General features: G+C 44.6%; 1 protein-coding gene across 2 annotated transcripts in view; it reads left to right on the top strand.

Annotated features, from left to right (window-relative positions):
- Positions 1-304: 304 nt before the first annotated feature.
- The window catches only part of POLR3B (RNA polymerase III subunit B), a 147,763-nt gene continuing 123,579 nt past the window's right edge, over positions 305-24,488 (top strand). The window contains exons 1-8 of one of the 2 annotated variants that reach the window (XM_083181668.1): positions 305-328; positions 5,681-5,712; positions 11,070-11,126; positions 12,617-12,681; positions 14,966-15,041; positions 15,678-15,778; positions 21,246-21,337; positions 22,910-23,027. In XM_083181668.1, the coding sequence (XP_083037794.1) occupies positions 12,629-12,681; positions 14,966-15,041; positions 15,678-15,778; positions 21,246-21,337; positions 22,910-23,027 (440 nt within the window). In that variant the 5' untranslated portion in view covers positions 305-328; positions 5,681-5,712; positions 11,070-11,126; positions 12,617-12,628. Of the gene's footprint in view, positions 329-809; positions 997-5,679; positions 5,713-11,069; positions 11,127-12,616; positions 12,682-14,965; positions 15,042-15,677; positions 15,779-21,245; positions 21,338-22,909; positions 23,028-24,488 lie in introns of those variants that run through there. The other variant, XM_083181667.1, reaches the window with a different exon arrangement.

Below are 24,488 nucleotides of genomic sequence, written 5' to 3'. Positions count from 1 at the left end.
CGGGACGCGGGAACGTCCCCGAATATCGGGACGTTCCCGCGGAAATCGTGACAGTTGGGAGGTATGCAGTTGGGAGGTATGCGGCCCTGATCACCTGTGGTAAAACGCCTTTTCTTATTAATTAACTAGCTCACCACAGGTGATGGCAATCATACATTGCCAGGGAAGTCCAGGAACAGAGCATTTTCTCCCTGAAGGAAAGGTGTCAGATAGGCAACCCTGACTTTAACCCAGAGGTTCCTAAATGGGGACCAAAAGGCACCCCAACATATATCCATGGCTCACCACAAATAATGAAATCAAATTGACTCACCCGTGGCCAAGCAGGGATGTACTTAAAACCTGTGCTGTTGGTGTGTTTTGAGAAACGCATTTAGAAACCTCTGCTTTAATAATTTAAATGCAACCAACTTGACGAATCATTGCTAGTATCCATAAGTCTAGCCTACTGGGCGGCTTTGAGGAGGTTGTGTGTGTCTTTTTAAATACAGACCTACAGAGCAGACTATTCCCCATTCAACGTAAGGAGTAGGACCTTTTGCCCCCTAGTGGTCAGGTGATGCATATGAAAGGCTCTAGGACGGGGCTCTTAAGTGTCAAGTTGTCAACCCTCCTACTACGCGATTTTAAAATGTTATTGATATACATTTCGAACCTTCCGACATAAAATGTGGGCAGTTTCAACACGTGGACCGTACACACGCAGCAAATCCTGGACATTTTCTCTCCGCATGTTTTTTTGCTCCTGTATGTCTATTAGCCCTCATCAAATATGGCCGCACGGGGCTTGCAATGGCATAGGACCTGTCAGTGTAGCTATTCCGGAACGCTCGTAGATCGGCGCTTGTATTGGGGGGAACATTTTGGAGGCTTCACACGTCACTTCTTCCCATGTGTTGGTGCTGGAGGAGGTAGCAGGGTATCATGGATGTTCTAGCAAAGGAGTTTGGGAATCTCACTCAGGAACAACTAATAGCTCCTATTGACACAGTGGAGGTGAGAGTGCAGGCTGCTGTGTAATCATTTGTTATGTGTAGGAAATGGACAATTTCATAGTGCCATGTAGTGTGTTCAATTGTCAGCAAACTACATTGCAATGTTATTATAATCATGATAGTATATTTGATATTATTATTAATATTATAAATATTGGTATTATAATAATAGTTATTATTAACAGTACATTTATTATTGCAGATTGCACTTTTTATAGTAAGTGGTGTGTATTATTAGTGTACACTGCACATTGAATCATGTATTATTTGTATTATTATAGTAAATTTTACATTCGATTATTGAATTTTAAGCACATTTATCCAAAAGCAATGCCACATATATATATATATATATATATATATATATATATATATATATATATATATATATATATATATAAAAAAAATTCATGTGCAAATTTGAAGAACAAAATAAAAACAAAAAACTTTCTCTCGCTCTCTGGCCTTTACCCCCATGATGCTTATTACTATCAGTCTCTCCCTCTCTCTTCCTGTCTTTCAAATGGATATGTGAAACTATGGCCAGAACTTTGTGGAACTCCTAGCAATAAAAACACCCTGCAGCAGTCACCATAATACTGTTCTATTTCATTTTATGAACGGGATATGGTCATTGGGTCGACAACTGAAGGTCGACAGTCAAAAAGTTGACATGATGTTTTTCACGTTTTTTGGAGCCGACACACCGACAGGTGTTTATTTCCTGCCCTACTATCCTTTATGGCATGGTGGGAAAATAAAATAGTGTGCCGAGCGTAGCACGTGTGACATGGTGCACATTATTTAGTGTCCATGTCGACATTCGGAAAGAAAAAAAGTGAAAAAATCCCATGTCGACCTAGCCCCAAGTCTACCTTCAGTGATCAACCAAATGCATGTCGACCTTCATCTTGTCGACCCTATGACCCATACCCTTATGAAACATTGTAGTGCCCTAATTAATTTTGTGTTCCATAGTAATGACCTAGATTAGTTTATGAACCATGGTAGTGCCCTAGCTTACATTATGTAAGGCTGCAGGTACACATTATGGCACGCAGTACTCCCAATACACATGACATACTGTGTCCCCAGTTCATATTATGCCACATTACAGTGCCCCTGATTTATATTCTTTCATAGTGTAGAGCTCTCTGCTTCATAGTATGCCACATTACAGTGCCCCCGGTTCTAATTGTACCACATTGCTATTCCCCTGTTCACATTTATGCCACATTATAGTGTTCTCCAGTTCATGTTATAACTCATTACAGTGCTCCCTTGCCATTAAAACATTTACAAACACCTCTCACTGAAAATGGAAAGTCTCTCTATTTATGCTAGATGACGGGTTAGACCCAATCGCTTCTGATGCAAATGTGTTCTGCTGGTATGCAACTATATAACCTGGGTCCTGCAACTATATAACTATCGCTATGTGTAATACCCTTTTCACACCAGCCTCAATTCCCAGGTTGGGCCCGGGAACAACCTGCGACTAGCGCTGGTGTAAAAGGTCATGCTAGCTAGCAGGGTTGCTCCCTCAATCAACCCAGGTTGATTGAGGGGCCAACCTGGCTTCCTGGTGTCTGCTCACCGGAGTCGGTCTGTGGAGTCTGGGAGACGGTGGCAGCCAGGGTGCGGGACTCGGGGATCCCGTACACGTGTGTGGGTGTGGGTGTGTGTGGGTGTGGGTGTGTGGGTGCTGGTGCCGGTTTGGGAGGTCAGGCCTGTGGGGGGCGGGTTCCGGTCAGGGGGGTCCCGCCTGTAGCTGCTGGTGGAGAGCGCTGACCTGCTGCCAGCAGTAACGTCTCCTACGGTCTCCCGCCGCTGGGGGAAGCCTCCGGGTGACTAATGAGTATAATTCCACCCTGAGCCAAACCTCGGCCGGCCCCGCCAGCATCATCCCACTTACCCCGCCTCACGCCGTCTCTTCCCTCACACCAGAAAATGCAAGGACTGGTGTGAAAGGGGCCATCCTGGGAATGTCCCTGCATGATCCAAGGACCATATTCCCGGATAAGTCCCTGCATTTTCTGGTGTGAAAGGGGAATTACACACCAGAAATACAGGAACCAATCCGGGAATGAAATTCCGGGGACAGGTAGGGACATTCTCGGGTTGGGCCCTGATTACACATGCTTTTGAAGCAGGGACATCCCGAGTCAGCACCTTTCATGCTGAAACCGGGACGACCCTGCATTTCTATGAGAATATCATTAGAAATGGCATTTAAGATAAGGGGGGAGATTCTCTAAACTAAAAATGTGGTAAAAACCCTGTTATCAGGGTTTTTACGGCATTTTGCATCCCCCGCTGGGTAAATGCGACGGGGGGCATCGGCAGAAAAATCTGGCGATGACCCATAGAAGCCTATGGGCTTCTAACGCGTCCCACTGCCACCCCGCACCGACCGACCGCTGCCCCGCACCGCCCCCCCCCCCCTCATCTGTGTTTGGGCAGCAGAGAGCTGTGCTGCCCGGACCGGTGGCCGCCTCCTCCCTGCACGATGATCCTCTTCCAGGTGCAGGGAGGAGGAGAGCCCGTTGCAGCTGCGCCGGGTAAGGGAGGGAGGGGAGAGCCGCTGACTCACCGCAAAGGACAGCTCAACGCAAGAGTCCTTTGCCATAATTATCACATTTGTTAGAGCATATGCGATAATTATATATGCGATGGGGGCAGAGCTGGGCTGCGGATGTTAGAACATCCCGCCCAAATTCATTAGAGAGGGAGGGGAGAGGGGGAGACGGAGATGCCCCACGATGGAAGGAACTTCACAATGTTATAGTATATCTGGGCATCCTTAACAGTATCTGTAATCTGGCACCGGATCTCCTCTCCCCCTCTAATGTTTAGAAGCTCCCTCACCTCATCATTTGTCCAAAACATTCTTGGCTTGCAGGGGTTAAATAGCGCTGCTGGGGTCTGTTGTACCCCAGAGCTTGCATAGTGTCTTCCTGCGGGATGCGGTCATTTGGTCGAATGCATTATGGTCGAATGTCATTACATCGAATCCATTAGGTCGAATTGCTAAAAGGTCGACATGGGAAAAGGTCGAAATGATTCTAGGTCGAAAGGTCATTAGTTCGACAGGTCATTAGGTCGACATTGTCTAGGTCGACATTCACAAAGTCGACATGGGGTTTTTCACTGTTTTTTGAGCCGACATGTGCTGACAGACGGTATTTCATGCCCTACCATCCACTAGGGCGTGGTGGGAGAATAAAATAGTGTGCCGAGCGTAGCGAGGCACCGTGCCCGACGCATTGCGAGCGCAGCGAGCGATGCGAGGGGATGCAGTGCACTTTAAACTGTGTCCATGTTGACTGTGTTGACATTCAGGTAAAAAAACAGTGAAAAACCCCATGTCGACTTTGTGAATAATGACCTTGTCGACCTAATGACCTGTCGAACTAATGACCTTTCGACCTAGAATCATTTCGACCTTTTCCCATGTCGACCTAGAATCATGTCGACCTTTTAGCAATTCGACCTAATGGATTCGATGTAATGACATTCGACCATAATGCATTCGACCAAACGATCCCAACCCCTCTCTGCATGCTGTGTTATGCCTCTCTGAACATCCACAACAAAAGGAAGTTTCGATGCATAGCCAATCGGCATCAGCAGAGGCAACACGGGAAAGAGGTACATGTCCCTGCACCTTTCATCCCGGCCAGTAACCCGGGACTGGGTTACTGGCCTGTATGAACACCTACTGGTGTGACCCTTTCACACCAGCACTAGACCCGGTTGTTCCCAGGGCCAACCCGGTAATTTTCGTTGGTGTTAAAGGGGTATAAGACAGTTCACTGGGGTTTAGATTTGCTGAATTGCGGGCATAACATGGGTCAAGGGCTTGATGAGCAATCTTGGGGAGGTGGCTGACAAAGAAAAATGTACAGTAGCCTGGTGATAGATCTGTGTGTGTGTATGTTGCTTTAGACTGACCAGTACATACTGAGCAGATACTAGTCGCTGCTGATCAGGTCAGGTAGTGCTTGTGTCACCACAGCCTGCTCTGTAATCCAATCCCCAACATTCTGTTTGCTCCAGCTCAAATAATCTGGCTGCCACACATCTATCTCTACTTCCTGCACCCTGACCGCTTTCCTCAGTGTCTCTACTACAGGGTAATTAGTGGCAGAGGAAATTAATGTGGCATATTTTTGTCTCAAGAGAAGTTGTTTAATAACAGTGATGTTTAATAACAGTGACCCTGATAATATACAGACATTTTCTCTTTAGGCACACATTGTCCAATGTCTAAATAAAAACTTCCTTCTATTCTAATTTTTTTTTTAGAAGAAAGCCCCTTCATTCAGTGGGCCAGATGCACTCTGCAAAAGTGATAATATGGAGAGTGATAAACAGCCAGCCAATCAGCTCCTACCTGACATGTCACAGACTGTGTTTGAAAAATATGAGACAGGAGCTGATTGGTTGTTTATCACATTTGAAACTTAGAGCATCTGGCCCAGTATGTGTAAGAAAGGGTAACTATGAGGCTGAGTTATCATGTACAAAAAAATGTGTTCAAATGCGTTCACAAATAAACATTACTTTTCAATCCAGCCTCGTAATTCCATTTTGCCGCCTTTAATAACATGCTCCTTGGTACATTGTGTTGGATATATTTCATATAATTGTGGTTGTGAATATTTGCTGTTTTCATTTGCAGGAGAAATGGAAACTACTGCCAGCTTTTCTGAAGGTAAACAAGATAGATATTTTCATAGAAGTGGTCTTTGTATAGACAAAGTTATTTTTTTTTTTTTTTTCAAAACAATTTTCCTTTATTTTGTCAAATTTCAGTCTTACATGACAATGTTTCATTACAAGATTACACAATAGTAATAGGCATTCCATTATCAACAATTCTGACATAGATTGGAAGAATAGATATCCATGATATACATCGGCATTCATTATGTTCTAGTGTTGTTCTTACATTCTCTCGTCTCCTCCCTGATAGATGAATTATTGCCATTACTTAGATTGTCAGTATATTTGGATTTGGTCACTTATCAAACATATTAACATACTACAAAATTACCCTACTAAAACTAACTATCCCTCCCCAACTCTTTGCCCCCTCCCTCTCCCTTTTCCCCGAAAGGCTACTTGGTATGATTGATCACATCGAAAGTGATCTATGCAGGTACCATGTGGTGTCCGTAAACAACTTATATATGTGTGTCTGTGTGGGTTGTGGTAGGTAGTCGACATATACCCCCCATTTCTCAAAAAATTTCTTTGCCCCGTTTTCCACATCTGGAAGTGTGGCTCTCCTGTCCATATACAGGGTCTGCATTAGCGTCAGTTTTACTGCTAGCAAAAATGGGGGGGATGAGACCGTCCAATTTCTGAGAATTACTTTCTTTGCCACCGTTACTACCATGACCATAAAAGGGGTCAGGGCCCGTTTTCTGCCCTGGAAATCCCAGTTGCAAAAATTTGCCAAAAGCATGGCCGACGGGTCTTTGACCAGTTTCAGGTGACATACCTCGTTAATAAAACACATCACTTTGTCCCAGAATTTCCTGAGTCTGCCACAGTCCCACATATTATGATAGGATGATGCGCATGAGCTTTTACATTTTAAACATAACCCTAGATCCCCGGGTATGAAGTATTTCCTTTGAGACTGTGAAATATACGCCTGGTGAACCGTTTTAAGATGAACCTCTTGAAGCATAGCAGATTTCAACGTCTTAAGCGTTTTTTCCATGGGTTTCACTAAATACTCCGCTGAAGTGACTTGTGGGATATCCTTCTCCCATCTTGCCGCTATTTTGGACCATATAATTTCACTGGATATTGGTAATAACTCTGCATATACATATCTGATTCTAAAGGGCCCTGTCAGACTCAGCACGAATATGGAATGTAGGGGGTCAGGGGTATCTGGGACCTTCATGACTGGTGGTAAAGTTTGGGCATAGTGCCTAGCTTGCAAATACATAAAAAATTCTCCTCTATCTATTTCAAATTTATCAGCTAATTCTTGAAAAGATAACACTTTTCCCCCTGGGTCAAAGATGTCTCGTATTGCTAGGATTCCCTTTGCCTTCCAACGTAGAAAGCCTGAGTTCATCAAACTGGGTTGGAAAGCAGGGTTGCCCCATAAAGGGGCATACTTCGTTGTTCGGTGATCCCTACCCAGTTTTTTTTTAACCCCTAACCATGATAAGTAGGTATCTCTGAATAAGACGTTGTTGATTATCTGCGGGGGGAGATCTGAACGTGGAGCATGCAAGAGGGCCGCCGGTGCATAAGGGGCAAACACCGCCTCCTCAGTGATTTTGTGGGTATAGCTCTCTGTGCCCAGTAACCAGTCTAAGGTGTATCTCATTAATACTGACTGCGTGAATGCTAGGATATTCGGTATACCCAGGCCTCCCTCATTTTTCTTGGAATACAGCTTGTGTGTCTCAATCCTAGGTTTCTTCCCCTGCCATAAGAAGGCGAAAAAAGCTGCTGTGAGTTTTTTTTATGTCTGCCTTAGAAAGGCTAATTGGCAACATTTGAATCCCATAGGATAATTTAGGAAATATGATAGACTGTAAGACTGCCGCCCTCCCCAATAGTGACAGTGGGAGAGACCTCCATGCCTCCAGCTGCGCCACAACCTTATTTATAATGGGCTTGTAATTAAGAGGGTAAAGATCATCTATGGTGCTTGGAATGAATATTCCCAGGTACTTTACAGATTGAGACTTGACTCTGAATTGGCTTAGCAACTGTTGCGGGACCGATGCAAGGGAACAGCCTGACACCTTTAACAACTCCGACTTATGTATATTTACCCTGTATCCTGCAAAGGAACCATACGTCTCTAGCGTGTCTAAAATGCTCGGTAATGAATAGGCCAGATTAGAAACAAATAGCATCATATCATCTGCGAATAGGCAAATTTTTAGCGTTGATGGACCAATATTAATGCCTGAGAAGGATTTGTTGGATTGTAATGCAATAGCTAGGGGCTCCAAGGCCAGAGCAAACAGGAGAGGCGAGAGTGGGCATCCCTGTCGTGTGCCCTTTTGAATCGGGAATGTCTGGGATAGGTGTCCATTGCATGCGATTTGGGTAAGAGGATTCCGGTATAGGTTTTGCAATAGGCCCGTAAAGGTTTCCGGTAGGCCAAATCGGTGGATTGTTTCAAATAAGTGATCCCAGACGACCAGGTCAAATGCCTTTTCTGCATCCATGGAAATTACTGCCTGGTTATCTGGGGTCTTCTTTCCCTCTATGTGCTGGACTGCAGCCAGCACCTTCCTAACATTAACCACCGAGTGGCGGCCTGGGATAAAGCCTGTCTGATCTGGGCTAATTATGATGGGCAGTATGTATTTTAATCTATCTGCCATTATCTTGGTTAGGAGTTTGTAGTCTTCATTAAGTAGCGATATAGGGCGATAAGATCCAGGATCTTCTGGGTCTCAACCTGGCTTGGGGAGGACTTTAATCACTGCTGCATTGAAATAAGGTAGAATCTGTTCCCCTTTGAGGATGGCATTAAACATGTCAGTAAGAGTGTTACTAACTTTATCCACTAAAATTTGATAAAATTCCCCTGAATATCCATCAGGGCCGGGGGCTTTCAACGGTTTCAATTTTTTAATTGCTGATTTAACCTCTTCTATTGATATAGGTGCCATTAGGCGTTCTCTACCGGACTCAGGGGCCTGTGGTAGTTCCTGGGAGGCCCAGAACTGTCTTTTTTTCTCTAAATTTAGGGGTCCCTGCTTATATAGCTCTTTGTAATAATTTTGAAAAATCTTTATGATGTCGGGTCCCCTATTGACTCTTTTCCCATCAGGGTTTTTTAGGATGGGGATAAAGGCTGATGGCCTTGCTCCCCGAATCAGGTTTGATAGTAGACGGCCATTTTTGTTGCCCTGTTTATAAAACTGAAAATTTATATTATTAATGTGTTGTATGGTCTGTTTATCTAGGAGGGAGTCATACACCAATTTAGCTTGGGTGTACGCTGCTTTATTTGTTGGGGAAGGGGAGGCCTGAAACGCTGCATATGTGTCGGTCAGTTTGTTTTGTGCTTTCAGTAGGTCTGCCGTCCGATCTCTTTTGTTTTCAGAAACATACAAAATAATTTCCCCCCTTAACACTGCCTTTGCTGTTTGCCACAGGAGCATGGGGTTTTCCGCATGAGGTTGGTTATCCTGTATAAATTCTGCCCATCTCGCCTCCAAAGCCTGCCTGAAGTTATTCATTTGTTTAAGGAATTCTAGTCACTGAGCGCAGACTTTATAGGATGTGTTTGTGGATGGGGTAAACAGGGAACACACAGTGGAGGGAGACAGGGGAAATCTCCTTAATCACCCACTGCCTCCCTCTTTCATCCCCGTTACCCATTGTCACACTCTGCCATTCCCTGTCACCCACTTCCATCCCCCTGCACACCTACGCCTCCACCTGTCACTCTCTGTCCCTAGTCATCCTTTGCCTTTCCCCTGTCATCCTGGTCACCCACTACCTCTCCCTAGTCACCCTCTGCCTCTCCATCCGGCCACTGCATCAACCTCTCACACTGCAACCCTTTGCATCTCCCTGTCAAACTCTGCCACCTCGTTACCCAATACTTCCCCATGCCCCTCTCTGCCTCCCCGTCTGTCACCTACTGCCTCCTCGTTACCATCTTTTACTCATTCTGCTTGTCACCCACTGCTGCCCTGCCATCGCCTAAGCCTCTACAGGGACTCCAGGAGGATGAAATGAATGTTCCCATAGCAACGAATCTGCTTCTAGCTATGTAATTGGCAGATTTGGTTGCTATGGGTAATTGTCCACATTATTCCCAGAATCACAAGTGAAATAATTAGTACTGCCTGTTCTTCTACTAAAATGTCTGTCAATAATAAGTATACCCATGCTCCAGGAAGGATATATATATATATATATATATATATATATATATATATATATATATATAATTAGAGCAATGAATGGGCACTCAGAGACTCACGAATGCTGGTGAAATCAAAGACCAAGTTTATTCCATATGTGGTCTTACAGGCGCTTGTAAGACCACATATGGAATAAACTTGGTCTTTGATTTCACCAGCATTCGTGAGTCCCTGAGTTCCCATTCATTGCTCTACTATATTTTGTGGGCAGTTCATCGCTGCTGCCCTCTGTAAGCTGGCACCAGGGCAAGCTATTCTTTCCAGCTCATCTCATTCCAGAGTGACGGCCCTTCCGGTTTTATATACTGTGTATATATATATATATATATATATATATATATATACGCTGTTATGTCCCCTGGCGGCTAGAGTAGAGAATTATTGATATATGGCAAGCCACTTGCATAATTAACTGTAACCTATGTATCAACATATTGCTTTTCCCTTTGAATGTACGTTTATGATTAATGTACACATGTTGTCTATACACTGTGGAGGCAGCCATTTTGTCAGGTCAATTATTCTTTGGAAGACTGCAGCTGCTAACTTTACAGAATGATATTTGTCACTGGTGTTTTTGGAAGGTAGACTTTTTATTTATTTTTAAATCTGAAGCCATTTTCATTGTAAATTGTTATCAATGGTTTCTAGCGAATTTAAAGGCTGCATACTCACATTCATTCAAAAATGGCTGCCTCAGGTTTAATTTGGGCCATATTTCAAGAAACAAAATTGCATTTAGGCTGTGTTCTTGTATATAGTAAGTCATTAGTTCTCTTAGTCAATTTTAACAGAATCATCTATATCAGGCATGTCCAAACTGTGACCCTCCAGCTGTTCTGAAACTACACAACCCAGCAAGCTTTGCAATAGTTTTAGCATTCCCTATTTGCAAAATTGTGGCAAGGTATGATGGGACTTGTAGTTTCACAACAGCTGGAGGGCCGCAGTTTGGACATGCCTGATCTATATATATGTCTGTTGTCCATGTGTCTCTGAAACACTGCCATCTGTTGACAGCAAGTGAAACTGCATCTATTTCTCTCTCAAAGAGGCAACTAGCTTTCAAAGCTTTTACTTTAAACAGGCTTACTAGTAGAAGTTATAAGTGTGTTCCCTCACCTGCTGTCATTGCTTCTGACAGGTGAAGGGCCTTGTGAAACAGCACATAGATTCATTCAATTACTTCATCAATGTGGAGGTAAGTGCCCACTTGCTCAGTCCTGCTGCAGTTGACAAATGAACATTGGCATTACGGTGCGGAGAGATGATCTTGTAATGTTACGTGTGCTGCCAATCCTACCACCTACTGTAGGCCGTAGTTTTATTTTACATTTGTGGAAAAAAGCTCAGAGATGGATATAAAGTAGCAATCAATTAGCTCCAAACTGATATTTTCATAATTTGTAAAATGGCAGTTAGTGGCTTGTTGTCCTTTTAATGTTTACTTTATCTCTCCAATATTTGATACATTTACCTCTTTTAGATGTTGCAAAAATAGTATACTTTCCAAATTCCCACTTTGTTTATGTATTTTTTTAAGTACGGTAGCCAACGAATGATAATGTTGCTACCATCTCCTTAATGACTGGTCAGTGTGTGAAAATTGTGTTTATTTTCTGCTGTACACTACTACTAAATTCCACAACCAACTTTAAAAATGGTCTGCAACTGGTAATGGGAGCTCGTATACTCATGCTAATCCAGAACTGGGCACGAGGGACGTAAGCTTTTTTTTTTTTTTTTTATTACTACCTCCCTAAGCCTTGCCCCCAATTGAATTCCACTCTTCAGGCCCCCATACGCTACTGCAAAGTATAGCATGTGTAACTCATATGCGATACCCCGCCAACTACTCACTGGTGAGCCACCGGGCTCCCAGGTGGAAGGATCACATACGTTACATCGAGGGGTATATTCAATGAGTGTTGAAACCGCCGTCTTGCCGAAAATACGGCAGTTTTCGACATGAATAGATTGGAAGGAGTTCGAAAAGCTGGTGGATTGAAGGAAAAGACGCTAATCCACCTGCTTTTGATGGAAACACAGCCAAAACCGAAAGGTTTTGGCTGTGTTTCTGTCAATCTCAATCTGACATTAAGAAAGATGCGGATCGAGGCAGGGATGATGGTGCCGGGTGAGCAGCAGCAGTTTACGCAGCGCCGTTCTCCTGTCCACCACAGCCCGCATCCTCCTGTACCCACCCACCGCCGCCAGGCCAGATGAGAGCAGCTCACCCGGCCTCCGCTGCCTCCCGCCACTGCGCTCACCCGGTCCCCGCACCGGCCGGGTGAGCATCAATCAGCGGCCAAATTCCACGTCGGATTTGGCTTCTACATTGAATAATGGATGTTGGATCCATTCCGGGAAAAAGAATTTCGGAATGGATCTGGCATCAATTGAATATATAGCCATATGTGCTCCTTTGGCATACGATGTATCATGTGCGATGGCAGTCACACTTATTACCTGATTTGTCAGCTCGATGGGTTGAAATAATGTGAAAAAGTTCATATAGTGTATGGACACCTTAGGTGTTACAATAATGATGTCCGAAAGCAGCCTGGCCACATCCTAGAGAACCAGTGATTAGTCCCTAATTTGGCAATTTAATGCAGATTTGCTAATGAATATTACTTTATTATGGTTTATTACTGCTTATACGTGTGATGATGCCTTTGGTTTTCCCAGATTAAAAAAATAATGAAAGCAAATGAAAAGGTGACAAGTGATGCAGATCCAATGTGGTACTTGAAGTAAGTTTATTTCGGTTAATGGCGTCCGTAGTTCTTGTGAAGTGGAAGAGATATTACAAGCTTGTCTGAGGTGTAGCCAGTAGCTACCATTACTGTAACCAACAATGGACACCTATTTATTTATTTATTAACTTATTTATATAGCGCACACATATTACGCAGCGCTTAACAGAGAATATTTATGCTGCTTTCCCACTGCAGACCAGTTTAAAGTACTGGTAATCTTAAATGGTATTTAAAACGGTATTAGCATTCCCACTGCAGCAGATTACCGTTTTAAATACCATTTAAGTACCATTCCCATTGCAGTGAACGTGTATAATGTAGAGTGCCTAACCCCCCCTTCCCCCAGTGTAAAGAGAGCCTAATCCCCCCCCCCAGTGTAAATAGTGCCTAACCCCCCGTACCTGCCCTGTGCCCCCACCTCCCCTCCCCTTGTACTTACCTGTGGGCAGTGGGGAGGCAGCGGGGGTCATTGCAGGGTCCATGCGGGGTACAGGCAGTCCCAGTGCCTGATGAGACCTAGTTCTCATTTTTCGCATATGTAATGAGTGCACGTGCATACTAATGAGCCGCTCATTACATATGCGCATATGTAATTAGCGGCTCATTAGTATGCACGTGCACACATTACACATGCACAAAGTGCGAACTACTAGGTTTCATCAGGCACTGGGACTGCCTGGAGGCTAAATAACGTTTAAGAGGCATTCCCACTGCCTCTTAAACGTTATTTAACCGTGTAGGACTCTGCTTTGTAAACGGGTTGAAATACCGTTTAACTTTAAACGGTATTTCAACTCTGGCGCTTTCCCACTGCAGCCTTAAACGGTATTTTGCCCTCAAAAATCGGCAATATACCGTTTTAAGGCTGCAGTGGGAAAGGGGCATTACACATTCACATCCGTTATTGGGTATAAGAAAAAAGAGTGTTGCCAAACTAATGATTTATGAAAAGCTATTCTTTTTCTATCTGCATAAGTCTAAATACCTGGTATCTACAGTACATATTGTTTTTAACAATTAAAGAAATGATGAAGCCAGGGCAAATTTCAGTGGAACTGAAAGATGTTCAGTTGAACCAAAGATACATTAATGTCACAAAACTTTAAGGGCTTCACGACCATTCTCGGCCGGCTCGACGGCAGCACGGATTCAATGTCCAACCTGCCGAGTGCCGAATAGGGGGCGTGCCTGTGAGAAACAGCCTGTGAGAAACAGCCGTAAATCGTTGAGCTGCGGCCAGGAGGTCGACAATTCCTGACCGTTCTCGGCAGAACGGACCCGACGGCTTGTAAAGTCGGGCCCTTTCTGCCAAGATCCCTGTTCAATGCTGTCGGTGAAGACAGCTTTGAATAGGGCCCTGCCGCTATTTCCTTCGTCAGGAATAGTGGCGGGAGATTGAATACCCCCCGTGTGTTGGTACAAAACACATCAAAAGTACAGTGCATAATAAAATGGAGGATTAAACACCATTTTGGTTCCATGTCCATTCTAACCTTCAAACTAATTGTTTGTAACCCTCTATGAAAGCATCAGTCTAGTTTACTTACCTGTGTCTCAACAACTCAAAAATGTTCTTTCCAGGTGGCAGATGTGTTTTTTTTTGCTGGAGCAAACTCCTGTCTTCTTCTTTTGCTGCTTCCATGTCTTTCTGATCCTTGTGCACCGTTAGAGGTGTGGTGTAGAGGATACTTTTTTTTTTTTTTTATATGTATTTTACATTTGGTCCTTCCCAACACCACCTATAGGCAACTTATGGACAGGCTGTGACAATAATAATGGGATATGGTCGGTTGGTCGACCTAAAGATTGTCAACAGTCATTAGGTTGACATCACTAGGTCGACATACTGCAAGGTCGACAGGTCATTAGGTCAGCATGGGGTTTTTCACTGTGTTTTGAACCGACATTTGCTGACAGGCGGTATTTCATACCCTACCATCCACTAGGGCATGGTGGGAGAATAAAATAGTGTTCCGAGCGCAGTGAGGCACCGTGCCCGAAGCATGGCGAGCGCACGTGGGGCACTTAGTCCTGTGTCCATTTCCACTGTGTGAACATTTGGGTAAAAAGCACCCAGTGAAAAACCCCATGTCGACCTTTTAGCTGTCGACCTAGACCATGTTGCCCTAATGCTTCAGCCTGATAGAAGGGAAATGTACATATTTGTCACCCAAATATGGGGTCTTTGCAGGTTTTTTTAATTTAAATAATTTGTTCAGTATTATAATAATCCACAAAACCTTGTTTTCTATTTTATATAATCTTTTTTTATTTGCAGGTACCTTAATATATATGTGGGAGCTCCAGACGTAGAAGAAAGTTTTAATGTGACCAGACCGGTATCGCCACATGAGGTATGGCTACTGTAGCACTCCTGTGGCCAATATCTGACCGGCTTAATTAAGTTGGTGACCACTTAAAGGTCATTCCTGCTGCCAGATTAACCCCTTCAGTGGTGGGTGGTTGTTTTTTTTTTAGGTAGCGCTCCCCACTGGGTGAGTTTTTTTGGGGGAGCTCTCCCTTAAACCCCAGCACTGTCTCTCCCGGGGCCGGGCAGCGCCGCTGAGGACTATATCAGCTGCTGCCCGGCCCTGCCCCTGGGAACCTGGCTGTGCGCGGAGTGATGTTAGCAAACCACGCCGCACACAGCAGGGGGGAAGGAGGCGGTGCTGGGCAGCAGCGGGTGCTGAGCTCAGCACTCAGCTTAGCGGCGCTGCCCGGCACTAAACAGCACAGACAATGGTAATCCTGAGAATTTTCCGGGCTTGCCAGTCTGGGCACTGGAGCACAGCCTGGAGAATTCTCAGGAGTACCACTGAAGGGGTAAAGTAACGGGATCAATATTCAATTTGGCCAAGCTGATCGAGAGCTTGATGGGTGGCACTTGGCTTAATAGATCTAATATGACTCAGTTGGGGGGTATCTGTCTAGTCAACTGATGTTGGCTGCGATAACTAGTTGTAGTCATTGCCAACCACTTTCTCTTCCAGTGCCGTCTCCGAGACATGACCTACTCTGCCTCTATCACCGTTGATATAGAATACACAAGAGGCAGCCAAAGAATTATCCGCAATGCGTTACCCATTGGCAGGTAACAGGTTATTACATATTATCCATAACTTTTAAGCTTTTACATTTTTATTTAGGTCTGTAGTGTGGTAAAGTGCAAATTACAATAATGTATACAGTAAAGCTGGGTACACATATATACAATCCAACCGTTTGTCCGACTGTACTCCCGTCGGACCGTCCACAAACAACAGCCGATCACGCGCGTACACACCTGTACAATTTTACTTGCGACGTCCGATGTACTCCCGTCCAAACAGTCGCAAGAAAAAGATTGTACCACCGTACACACTCTCTCGATTTGGGCTTTTGACACGATATATATGAACAAAATTATCATAATGGGCTGGGTTAAGGGCATACCAAAACAAAGAGGCGTGAGTACAGAACCTAAACAAAAGTGACGGGGTACGCGTCTACTAAACTTCAGTATAGAAATGCCGGACTGGTCCCGCAGTTAAATTTGAGAGGCACAAGCAGACAGACAATAGCCCTTAAAATGGCCAAGGATAATACAAGGCACAGTTGCTAATATTTCAATATGCATTACATAATGTGACACACACGGAGCTCCAAACTTCTATAAAGCCGGGTATGCGACTAGTCAGTTTGCGGTAGTCACCCTGCCAAACTTCTATAAAGCCGGGTATGGGAGTATAGTCAGTTTGTGGTAGTCACCCTGTAGTCGCATACCCGGCTTTATAGCAGTTTGGCAGGGTGACTACCGCAAACTGACTAGTCGCAGACCTGGGTCAGCCCTGCCTTTCCTTGTTGATATATATATATCTATATATCTATATATATATATATATATATATATATATATATATATATATATATATATATATATATATATATATATATATATATATATATATATATATATATATAGATATCTATAGATATATATAGATATCTATATATATATATATAGATATAGATATCTATATATATATATATAGATATACATATCTATATAGATATATATATAGATATATATCTATATATATATATATATATATATATAGATATATATATATCTATATATATAGATATATATCTATATATATATAGATCTATATAGATCTATCTATATAGCTTGGAGGGGGTAGAGGGGGGAAGCTGTCCCCGGGTGTTGTGGGGGTAGAGGGGGGAAGCTGTCCCCGGGTGCTGCGGGAGGAGGGGGGTCCCTGCGGCTACTGAGTGGAGATGGGGTACCTGTCAGCGGCCAGCCTGACACGGCGCTGCCACTGCTGTATCTCCCCCGCTGCTGTATCTCTTGCGGAGGATGGCGGTGTCGGCGGTCCCTCGGCGGTCAGTGTCGGCGGTTCCTCTGGCGCAGGGGAAAAGACCCTATGATTGCCGGCGCTGCTGTATCTCCCCCCCGGCGGCCGGTCCTTGCGGCGGATGGACAGTCAGTGTCGGCGGTCCCTCTGGCGCAGGGAAAATAGTACTATTTCTTTCCCCTGCGCCAGAGGGACCGCCGACACTGACTGTCCATCCGCCGCAAGGACCGGCCGCCGGGGGGAGATACAGCAGCGCCGGCAATCATAGGGTCTTTTCCCCTGCGCCAGAGGGACCGCCGACACTGACCGCCGACACCGCCATCCGCCGCAAGAGATACAGTAGTCACCCTGCCAAACTGCTATAAAGCCGGGTATGCGACTACAGGGTGACTACCGCAACTGTAACTATTGTAGTTCATTATTTCTATAAAGCCGGGTATGCGAGTATAGTCAGTTTGCGGTAGTCACCCTGTAGTCGCATACCCGGCTTTATAGCAGTTTGGTGCTCATTATGTGCATGGCGCCACTCCTCCATATACACGGTGCTGCTGCTCCCCATACACTGCACCACTTCTGCTCCTGTGACCCCCTTACACTGCGCCTCTCCTTCCTTGACCTGGGGCTCTTCCTCCTGTGCCTGCACTGAGTGGGGAGACGGTAGATGGTGCGCAGGGCATCCGCATAGAGGGACTATGAGCCTGTCAGTCTGGTCTCTAGATCAAGTCTAGCAACAGCGCTGGTAAGAAATTATGTACAGTATCTTTTTCAATATATTTTTGTACTTTGTATCTTTTTCAGTTCTGCTTATATCATGAATCTTTGATCTGTTTTCTGGGCTGCTTGCCAGTTATACAATGTAACTGTTTTATGGTTAGTTCTTCATTGGTTAAGCTTCTTACGGGAGTTTGCAGAGTTTTATCGGAGAGCAATATTTTCTTATTTAAACAGGTAATTTGGGGCTGTATTCTGGTAGCTTCTCTCTTAAAAAGACAATGTGTGAAGTTATTTTGTTTCATATATTATTTCTTATTTGCATATAGGCAGTTTGATTTAAGGTGTACATGTGAATGCATTAATTCCTTCTTTAGTAATTAATCCTTTGTCTGGAATAATTTGGCATCCATACTCAGTCATATGCAAATCCTTGTGTGTCATTCAATTATTAATTCCCTTCACTGGTGTGATATGAGTGATTATTTGTTACACAACAGTTGTTTCCAGCTATTAATATCTGTGTCTAGCTCTGTACGGGCTTCCACAGTTTTTGGAGCATAACCCGTCTACATAGAACTTTAGTCACCCTGCCGATAGTCATATATATATAAGTCAGCCGGCAGGGTGACTAAAGTTCTATGTAGACGGGTTATGCGTGTAAACTTTAGTCAGCCGGCAGCGCTGCTGCAGTCGCTCTCTCTGTGCCTGGATCTGGATGTGTCTGACTGGTACCAGTGCTGCAACCCCCTCTGGATCTAGTGGATCTTACTGACCGAGTCAAGGAGCAGCAGGTCCCCTGTGTGAGGCATGGTAGTGTCCCCTAGTCATGTATGTGCCAGGGATTCATACTGTAGCTGCGGGCGAAGTCGCGCGACCCGGGCTGTCCTGTCCCTCCATGCCTATGGGTACAGTGTTGCTGGTGGGTGCGTGGTGCAGCTGCAGAGCTACTGTGTGAGGAGTCAGAGTTCCAGGGCTGGTGCAGGTTGGGCTTTTGGGAGTCGGGATTTTACTGGGGTTCCCAAACGCTGCATGTGTCGTTCCCTTTGGAAATTGAAGTTGCTGCTGTTTGAGGTCCATTGAAATGAATCTCTCTGAAAGCTGGGCTGCAAACAAGATGAACCCCCCCTCCGCGCCGCTGGAGAAGACTGTAGTGCGCTGGGCGCATTATGTATCAGCCGTGGATGGGTTTAGCGGTAATTGTAATTGTGCTTGTAAAACAGTAATATTTCCACCCAGGGCCATTTTTAGCTATATAGAGGGGGCACGGGGCGACCTGCTGTATGCTGAGGGATAATTTAGGATGTTAGTGCAGCGGGCAGGACGATCCTGAATGCCTTTCCTGATGCTGTAAATCTACAGCTTCCCCTGCCGCTTCCTCCGTCTCAGGCTGTTAGGGAATTGGCAGATTTTTGGCTGATTTTATTAGAATTTTTTATGTAGACTGATATCCAGATTTTTGTATATTTATCTTTATTATGAGTCCACAATTGATTCTATTTGTGTCTGCGGCTAATGATCATTTAACCGCTGCTCTCTATATCTCTAAGCGGCTTCTTAAAGTTTAGACGCATAACCAGTCTATATGTGCTGTAGGAGAGATCATGCAGCTATGGAACGCCCACATGGGCGTTCCAGCTTTGGCAGTATAGTCGCAAGGACGGCAGCATATCGATCGAACGTGCGTACACACTGCACTTTTGTTCCGATATGAGGCCGTCCTGTCGGATGAAAATTAAACTGCAAAGAACCTTCGACCGACCGAGTTTGGACGGACAAGACAGTTTTTTGCCGTTTATCGCTCGTACGGGACAGTGTACACACATATACAATTGAACGGCTGTCCGACCCAGAACGGAAGAACGGCCCGACAATTGTATATATGTGTACCCAGCTTAAGTTAATAATGCAAAAGTTTGTCTAGCAATGGCCGGGAGAAATTACCTGCCATTAGCGGCTTTTCAGAGGAGGGGCGGGACTAAATATGCAAATTGCTTCATTTTAGCCCCGTCCCCTCCTCGAAGACCTGCGAATTGCTGGATTTGCCATACTGGGGGCGGGGTTTGATGCGTTTCTATCAAGCCCCGCCCCCAGAAGTGCTGCTGACAGTCTTTTCACCGGGTTTCTCCCAGAGAGGAGACTTTAAAAGTAGGCAGGTATGCCAAAGAGCTTTGACAAGTACATTGCTGGGGGTAGGGAATAATTTACCATTCACCACGGTTTTACTGCCATCTTCCATTTCTAGAACTATACTTTACCGAGACATCTAAAGGGTTCTCAACCAAACAAATGCAAATCAGCTTATGTTACTGCCAGCTCTTACTGACATATTTTAAGGCCAGAAGCTTCAGGAATGTGGAAATTCAGTCTGCAGCATGATGTTCCTATGAAACTGCGATATTTTCCGTATTAAACGAATAAACAAAGAACAGGAAACCTGACCGTGCTTAAAATGCACAACCATTCCTCCCTGTGATACAGTATTGATTAAGGGCCAGTTCATATCAGAATGACTTCAAAATGAAATCAATATGAGACGCTCTGTAATTGTAAATAAAGTATGAGGGATAGAATATTCAAGCCTCACTAATCCATATCTAATAAGGTTTAAAAGATGACAATTCTGGCTTCTGCATAAATAGTATTCTGTTTGGGATATTGGCTATTGATGCATTTATTTTAAGGTTTTTCAGTAAAATGGTGACACACCCTCCCTATTACATGAGGTTGATATCTGCGTTTGACTAGTATGTCTGCCAGATGGAAGCGGTAAATGTCGCTGACCGCAGCATATGATTGCTTGGACTGAAATTCACTCTGACATAGAACACTGGTGATAGAAAGTTTGTGAACCCCCCTTAAACTTAGTGCCATTTATTTATTTCCATCAAGAATGGTGACCATGATATTAGTTTATACAACATACTACAAATGCAACATGAAAAGTGCGATTTTTTTTTTTTCCATTTTCAGACTCAACCCTTTGAGTGCAAAGTGAATTTGTCAAAATAGGAGTAAAGAATGCCAAGCAAACTTTTCTGTGCCTCATAATGGCCTGGAATGTTTACCTTATAAAGAACATATAACCGTTTTTTATTTGAATTTATATAACAAATGTGAGTGACGCTGGCATTCTTAGCGTATATTTTGAACATCGCTCTCAGAGATGTTGGCACTCAAAGGGTTAAGAATTCATTACTTGCGCTGAAGACTTGGATGTAGGCCCTTATTCTGGTTCACTCGAAAAGGCAAATTCCTTCTCAAATGGACAAAACCATGGTGGGGCAGATGTAACTTGTGCAGAGAGACTTAGATTTGGGTGGGGTTTTGCTTCAATGTTAGATCTATTTTGAAGCGGCTTTATATGAGACAACTAGCTGTGATATTGCTATATTTATGGCATTTTTGTAAAGTTCAAATATATCATTTTTGTGATTGTGCTTCGCGATTTCCCTTTGTACTATACTATAGTAGTTATTTCTTACTTTACAGAATGCCCATCATGCTGCGGAGTTCCAATTGTGTCCTCACCGGGAAGACTCCAGCTGAGTTTGCCAAGTTAAATGAGTGCCCACTGGATCCAGGTGAGAGGCGGATCAATCTGTACAGCTTATAAAGGAGAGCAGTTAAAATGCCATTGGGTTCTAGAGCTAAGCTTATGACAGATTGTAGATGGGCTGTTGGGGCTCTAGCGGCATAATTGTGCTGAAATATTAGCTGAAAACAACTTCTATTATTCTATTGTGTATTTTGTTATTAATACTGGCACCATTTTATTTAAGCACGTAACACAGGACAAATATCACCTTTTAAAAAAAAAATATATATTTTATTGAGATTATCCTCCATGGGTCATAATGTTTATGAACTACAATCTGGGACCAAAATGCAGACCCCCAAATGGGGTGTGTTCTGTTAAGCCGACATGGCACTAACCCACCACCTAACCCTGTACTGTTGGCATTCTGGTATTCATTTTCTGAATGTCAATATAATGAACACAGACTGTCAAATGTGAAGGAAAATATTATGGGGGAATTCAATTAGCTGCAGTAAATGAATATAGGCACATGGACCCCCAGAGGCTATCCAACTAGCCCAAAGCTGGCAGTCATCAGAGATTTATTTTGACCTACCTCAACCGGTGGAAAAAAAGAGTAATCCCAGGTGCCATAAGTGCATTCCGGCAGGAATATAGGAACTTTTAATGGATTCTGTGAGTTAAGCTGCCATACATTAGAATGACCTGCACACAATGCAGAGCATATGCAGGTGGTGTGATCGATCAAGCGATCGTATGTGCTCTAAAACACATACTATCTGATCACGACTGGAAGTCATCCCGACTGATCATACATATGATCAGCTGAGTGACCTTTCGACCCGCGGGGCCACACGATAAACCTCACGATGTGCACACAATCGATGGCACAACCTGCCGGGAGAAGTTGGGAGACTAATTGAATAGCTTCAGGCATTAAAGCCCGAAGCAAACTCCTATGTTTCCACCGCTGTAGTTTACAGCGCTTGATAAAATCTCCCCCATAGATGTAGCTCTGCGTTCGGGGGTGTGTGCGTGTGTGTGTGCTCTGATTCTTTCTGTTTGTATGGTGTCACGCTTGGTGCATTCTTTGCTGTGACCAGATGCTTCTGCCTAGAGATTGCTATTCTATTAGTTCAGTAAAGGGGAGCAGTTTATATCTGCATGGATGTGGGACAAATCAGAAAATATGAGTCTGACAATGACTGCGGAGGTTCCCTGTATGGTGGCGATCACTCAACAGTAACCTGAGCCTTGTACAGTAACATCTGGCCAGCTGGACAGCACATTATGTGGTTCTCCCCTTGTATTTACCTACAGTTGCTAAAAACTAAACCGGAAATCTGCATGCTTTATTGCACAGGTTCTCAAAGTCGGTCCTCAGGACCCTACACGGTGCATGGTTTCCAGGTCTCCTCACAGAATCACCAGTGAAATAATTAGCTCCACCTGTGGATCTTTTAAATTGTCAGTAATGAGTGCACCTGTCGGGTGATCTGGAAAATGCGCACTGTGTTGGGGTCCTGAGGACCGACTTTGAGACCCACTGCTTTATTGGTTTTAATTCATCATGTAAAGTATATTATTGTCTAGATTTGTTTCTTGCTTTCTACAGGCGGCTACTTTATTGTTAAAGGAGTGGAAAAAGTGATTCTTATTCAAGAACAACTGTCCAAAAATAGGATTATTGTAGAAGCTGACCGCAAAGGAAACGTTGGGGCCTCAGTGACCAGGTATCGTTCTATTGCTCTATGGAAGATAAATGCGGAGTTCTGGTTTACTAGACTTATTAAGACTAGAATGGTTTTACAAATTAAATCTAACTTTATTTAATATTTTTAATGCTCCGTTTTTCGTCAGGTTTTGTGTAAGAGGATCTGTTATATTTGCAGGTTTCGTTAAATATATCTATCATTAACTGGAGGCAACTATTTTGTGCACAGAACATATACAATATTTAGGGGTGAATTTATGAAGCTTGGAGAAGTGTTATCTATCCCCATAAAAAACGTTAAGTGCAAGGTGATAATGGTTCAGCCAATCAGCTCTTACCTGTCAATTTACATATTGTAGCTGATTGGCTGAACCATTATCACCTTGCTCATAACGTTCTTTATGGGGATAGATAACACTTCTCCAAGCTTCATAAATTCACCCCTTAATCCTGCTAAATCTGTTACCACTTGCGCATTAGAGGAGACGGCAAAGTCCTAGGCAAGAGTTAAGGTTCCCATACATCAGTGGGCACGGTCTCCAGATCCCCCAAACTGACGTTCTCCCGACTGGATGCGCCGATCAGCAGCCAGTGATGATTGATTGGTGATCCATTGGAGAATTAAACATGTAAAAAATTAAATTGAAACAAAAGTCTCATTCCCCGGGGGCGTGGCCTAGCGGCATATGGAGTAGGACGTGTCCCTGCTGAGCTCCTGACCCAGTACTCCTGAAATTATCCTGTGCCAGTTGGGAGAGCCTCTCAGTAGTGGGCATAGGTGACACCTGTCCCCCTGAATGTGCTGACTCTGAGGAGGGGTGCCTGCGCCGCCAGAATTGCCCTGTACCTGGCTCCGGAGAGATCCCCCTGTCTGTGGCGCGCTGTCCGGCGCCATCTTGGGACGGAGGAAAGCGAGGGCTGACCCGGCGCCTGCTGTGCGGTATCGCCCGGGGGAGGACGTCCAGAGACCCCGCTACGCCCGCTGCTTCCAGACCCCCCTCGCCGGCGAAGGTGCGGAGTCTGGGGACCCCTGAACCGGGCTGAGAGGAGCCTGCAGTCCCTGCGTGTGCCCGGACTGGTACCCGCCGTCTGCGGGACGCCATAAACGACGGGCTCCCCCCCAAGCCAAGCCTCCTCCCTGGGAGGGCGGCCGCGCCTGTGAAGTGGACCGGAGATAGGGCGACGACCGCTGCATCTGCTGCCCGGGATCTCCTGTCCGACTGCCGGCTTCCAGAGAGCACCGGGTCCTGCGCAATAGTGAGTACCCACTGCCATTTTGAGAGAGCCCCCCCCTGCACTTGCTGTGCTACCCGGAGGACTGTGGCCCCTCTGGGACCCCCCTCTTGAGAAGGGGGAACGGAGAAAGGCACAGTGACTGACTCCACTGCCCTGGAGCTGGGGACCCCCTGCCTAACTGCTGGTACCTGCAGGAAAAGAGCTCCTGCCAAATAGTGAGCAGCCCCCACCATCTTGGGACAAG

This window comes from Crinia signifera, chromosome 4 (genome assembly GCF_055691185.1).
Source record: "Crinia signifera chromosome 4, ASM5569118v1, whole genome shotgun sequence".
Lineage (NCBI taxonomy): Eukaryota > Metazoa > Chordata > Amphibia > Anura > Myobatrachidae > Crinia > Crinia signifera.
Note: the sequence above shows the minus strand (reverse complement) of the source record. Positions and strands in the feature narration are given on the sequence as shown.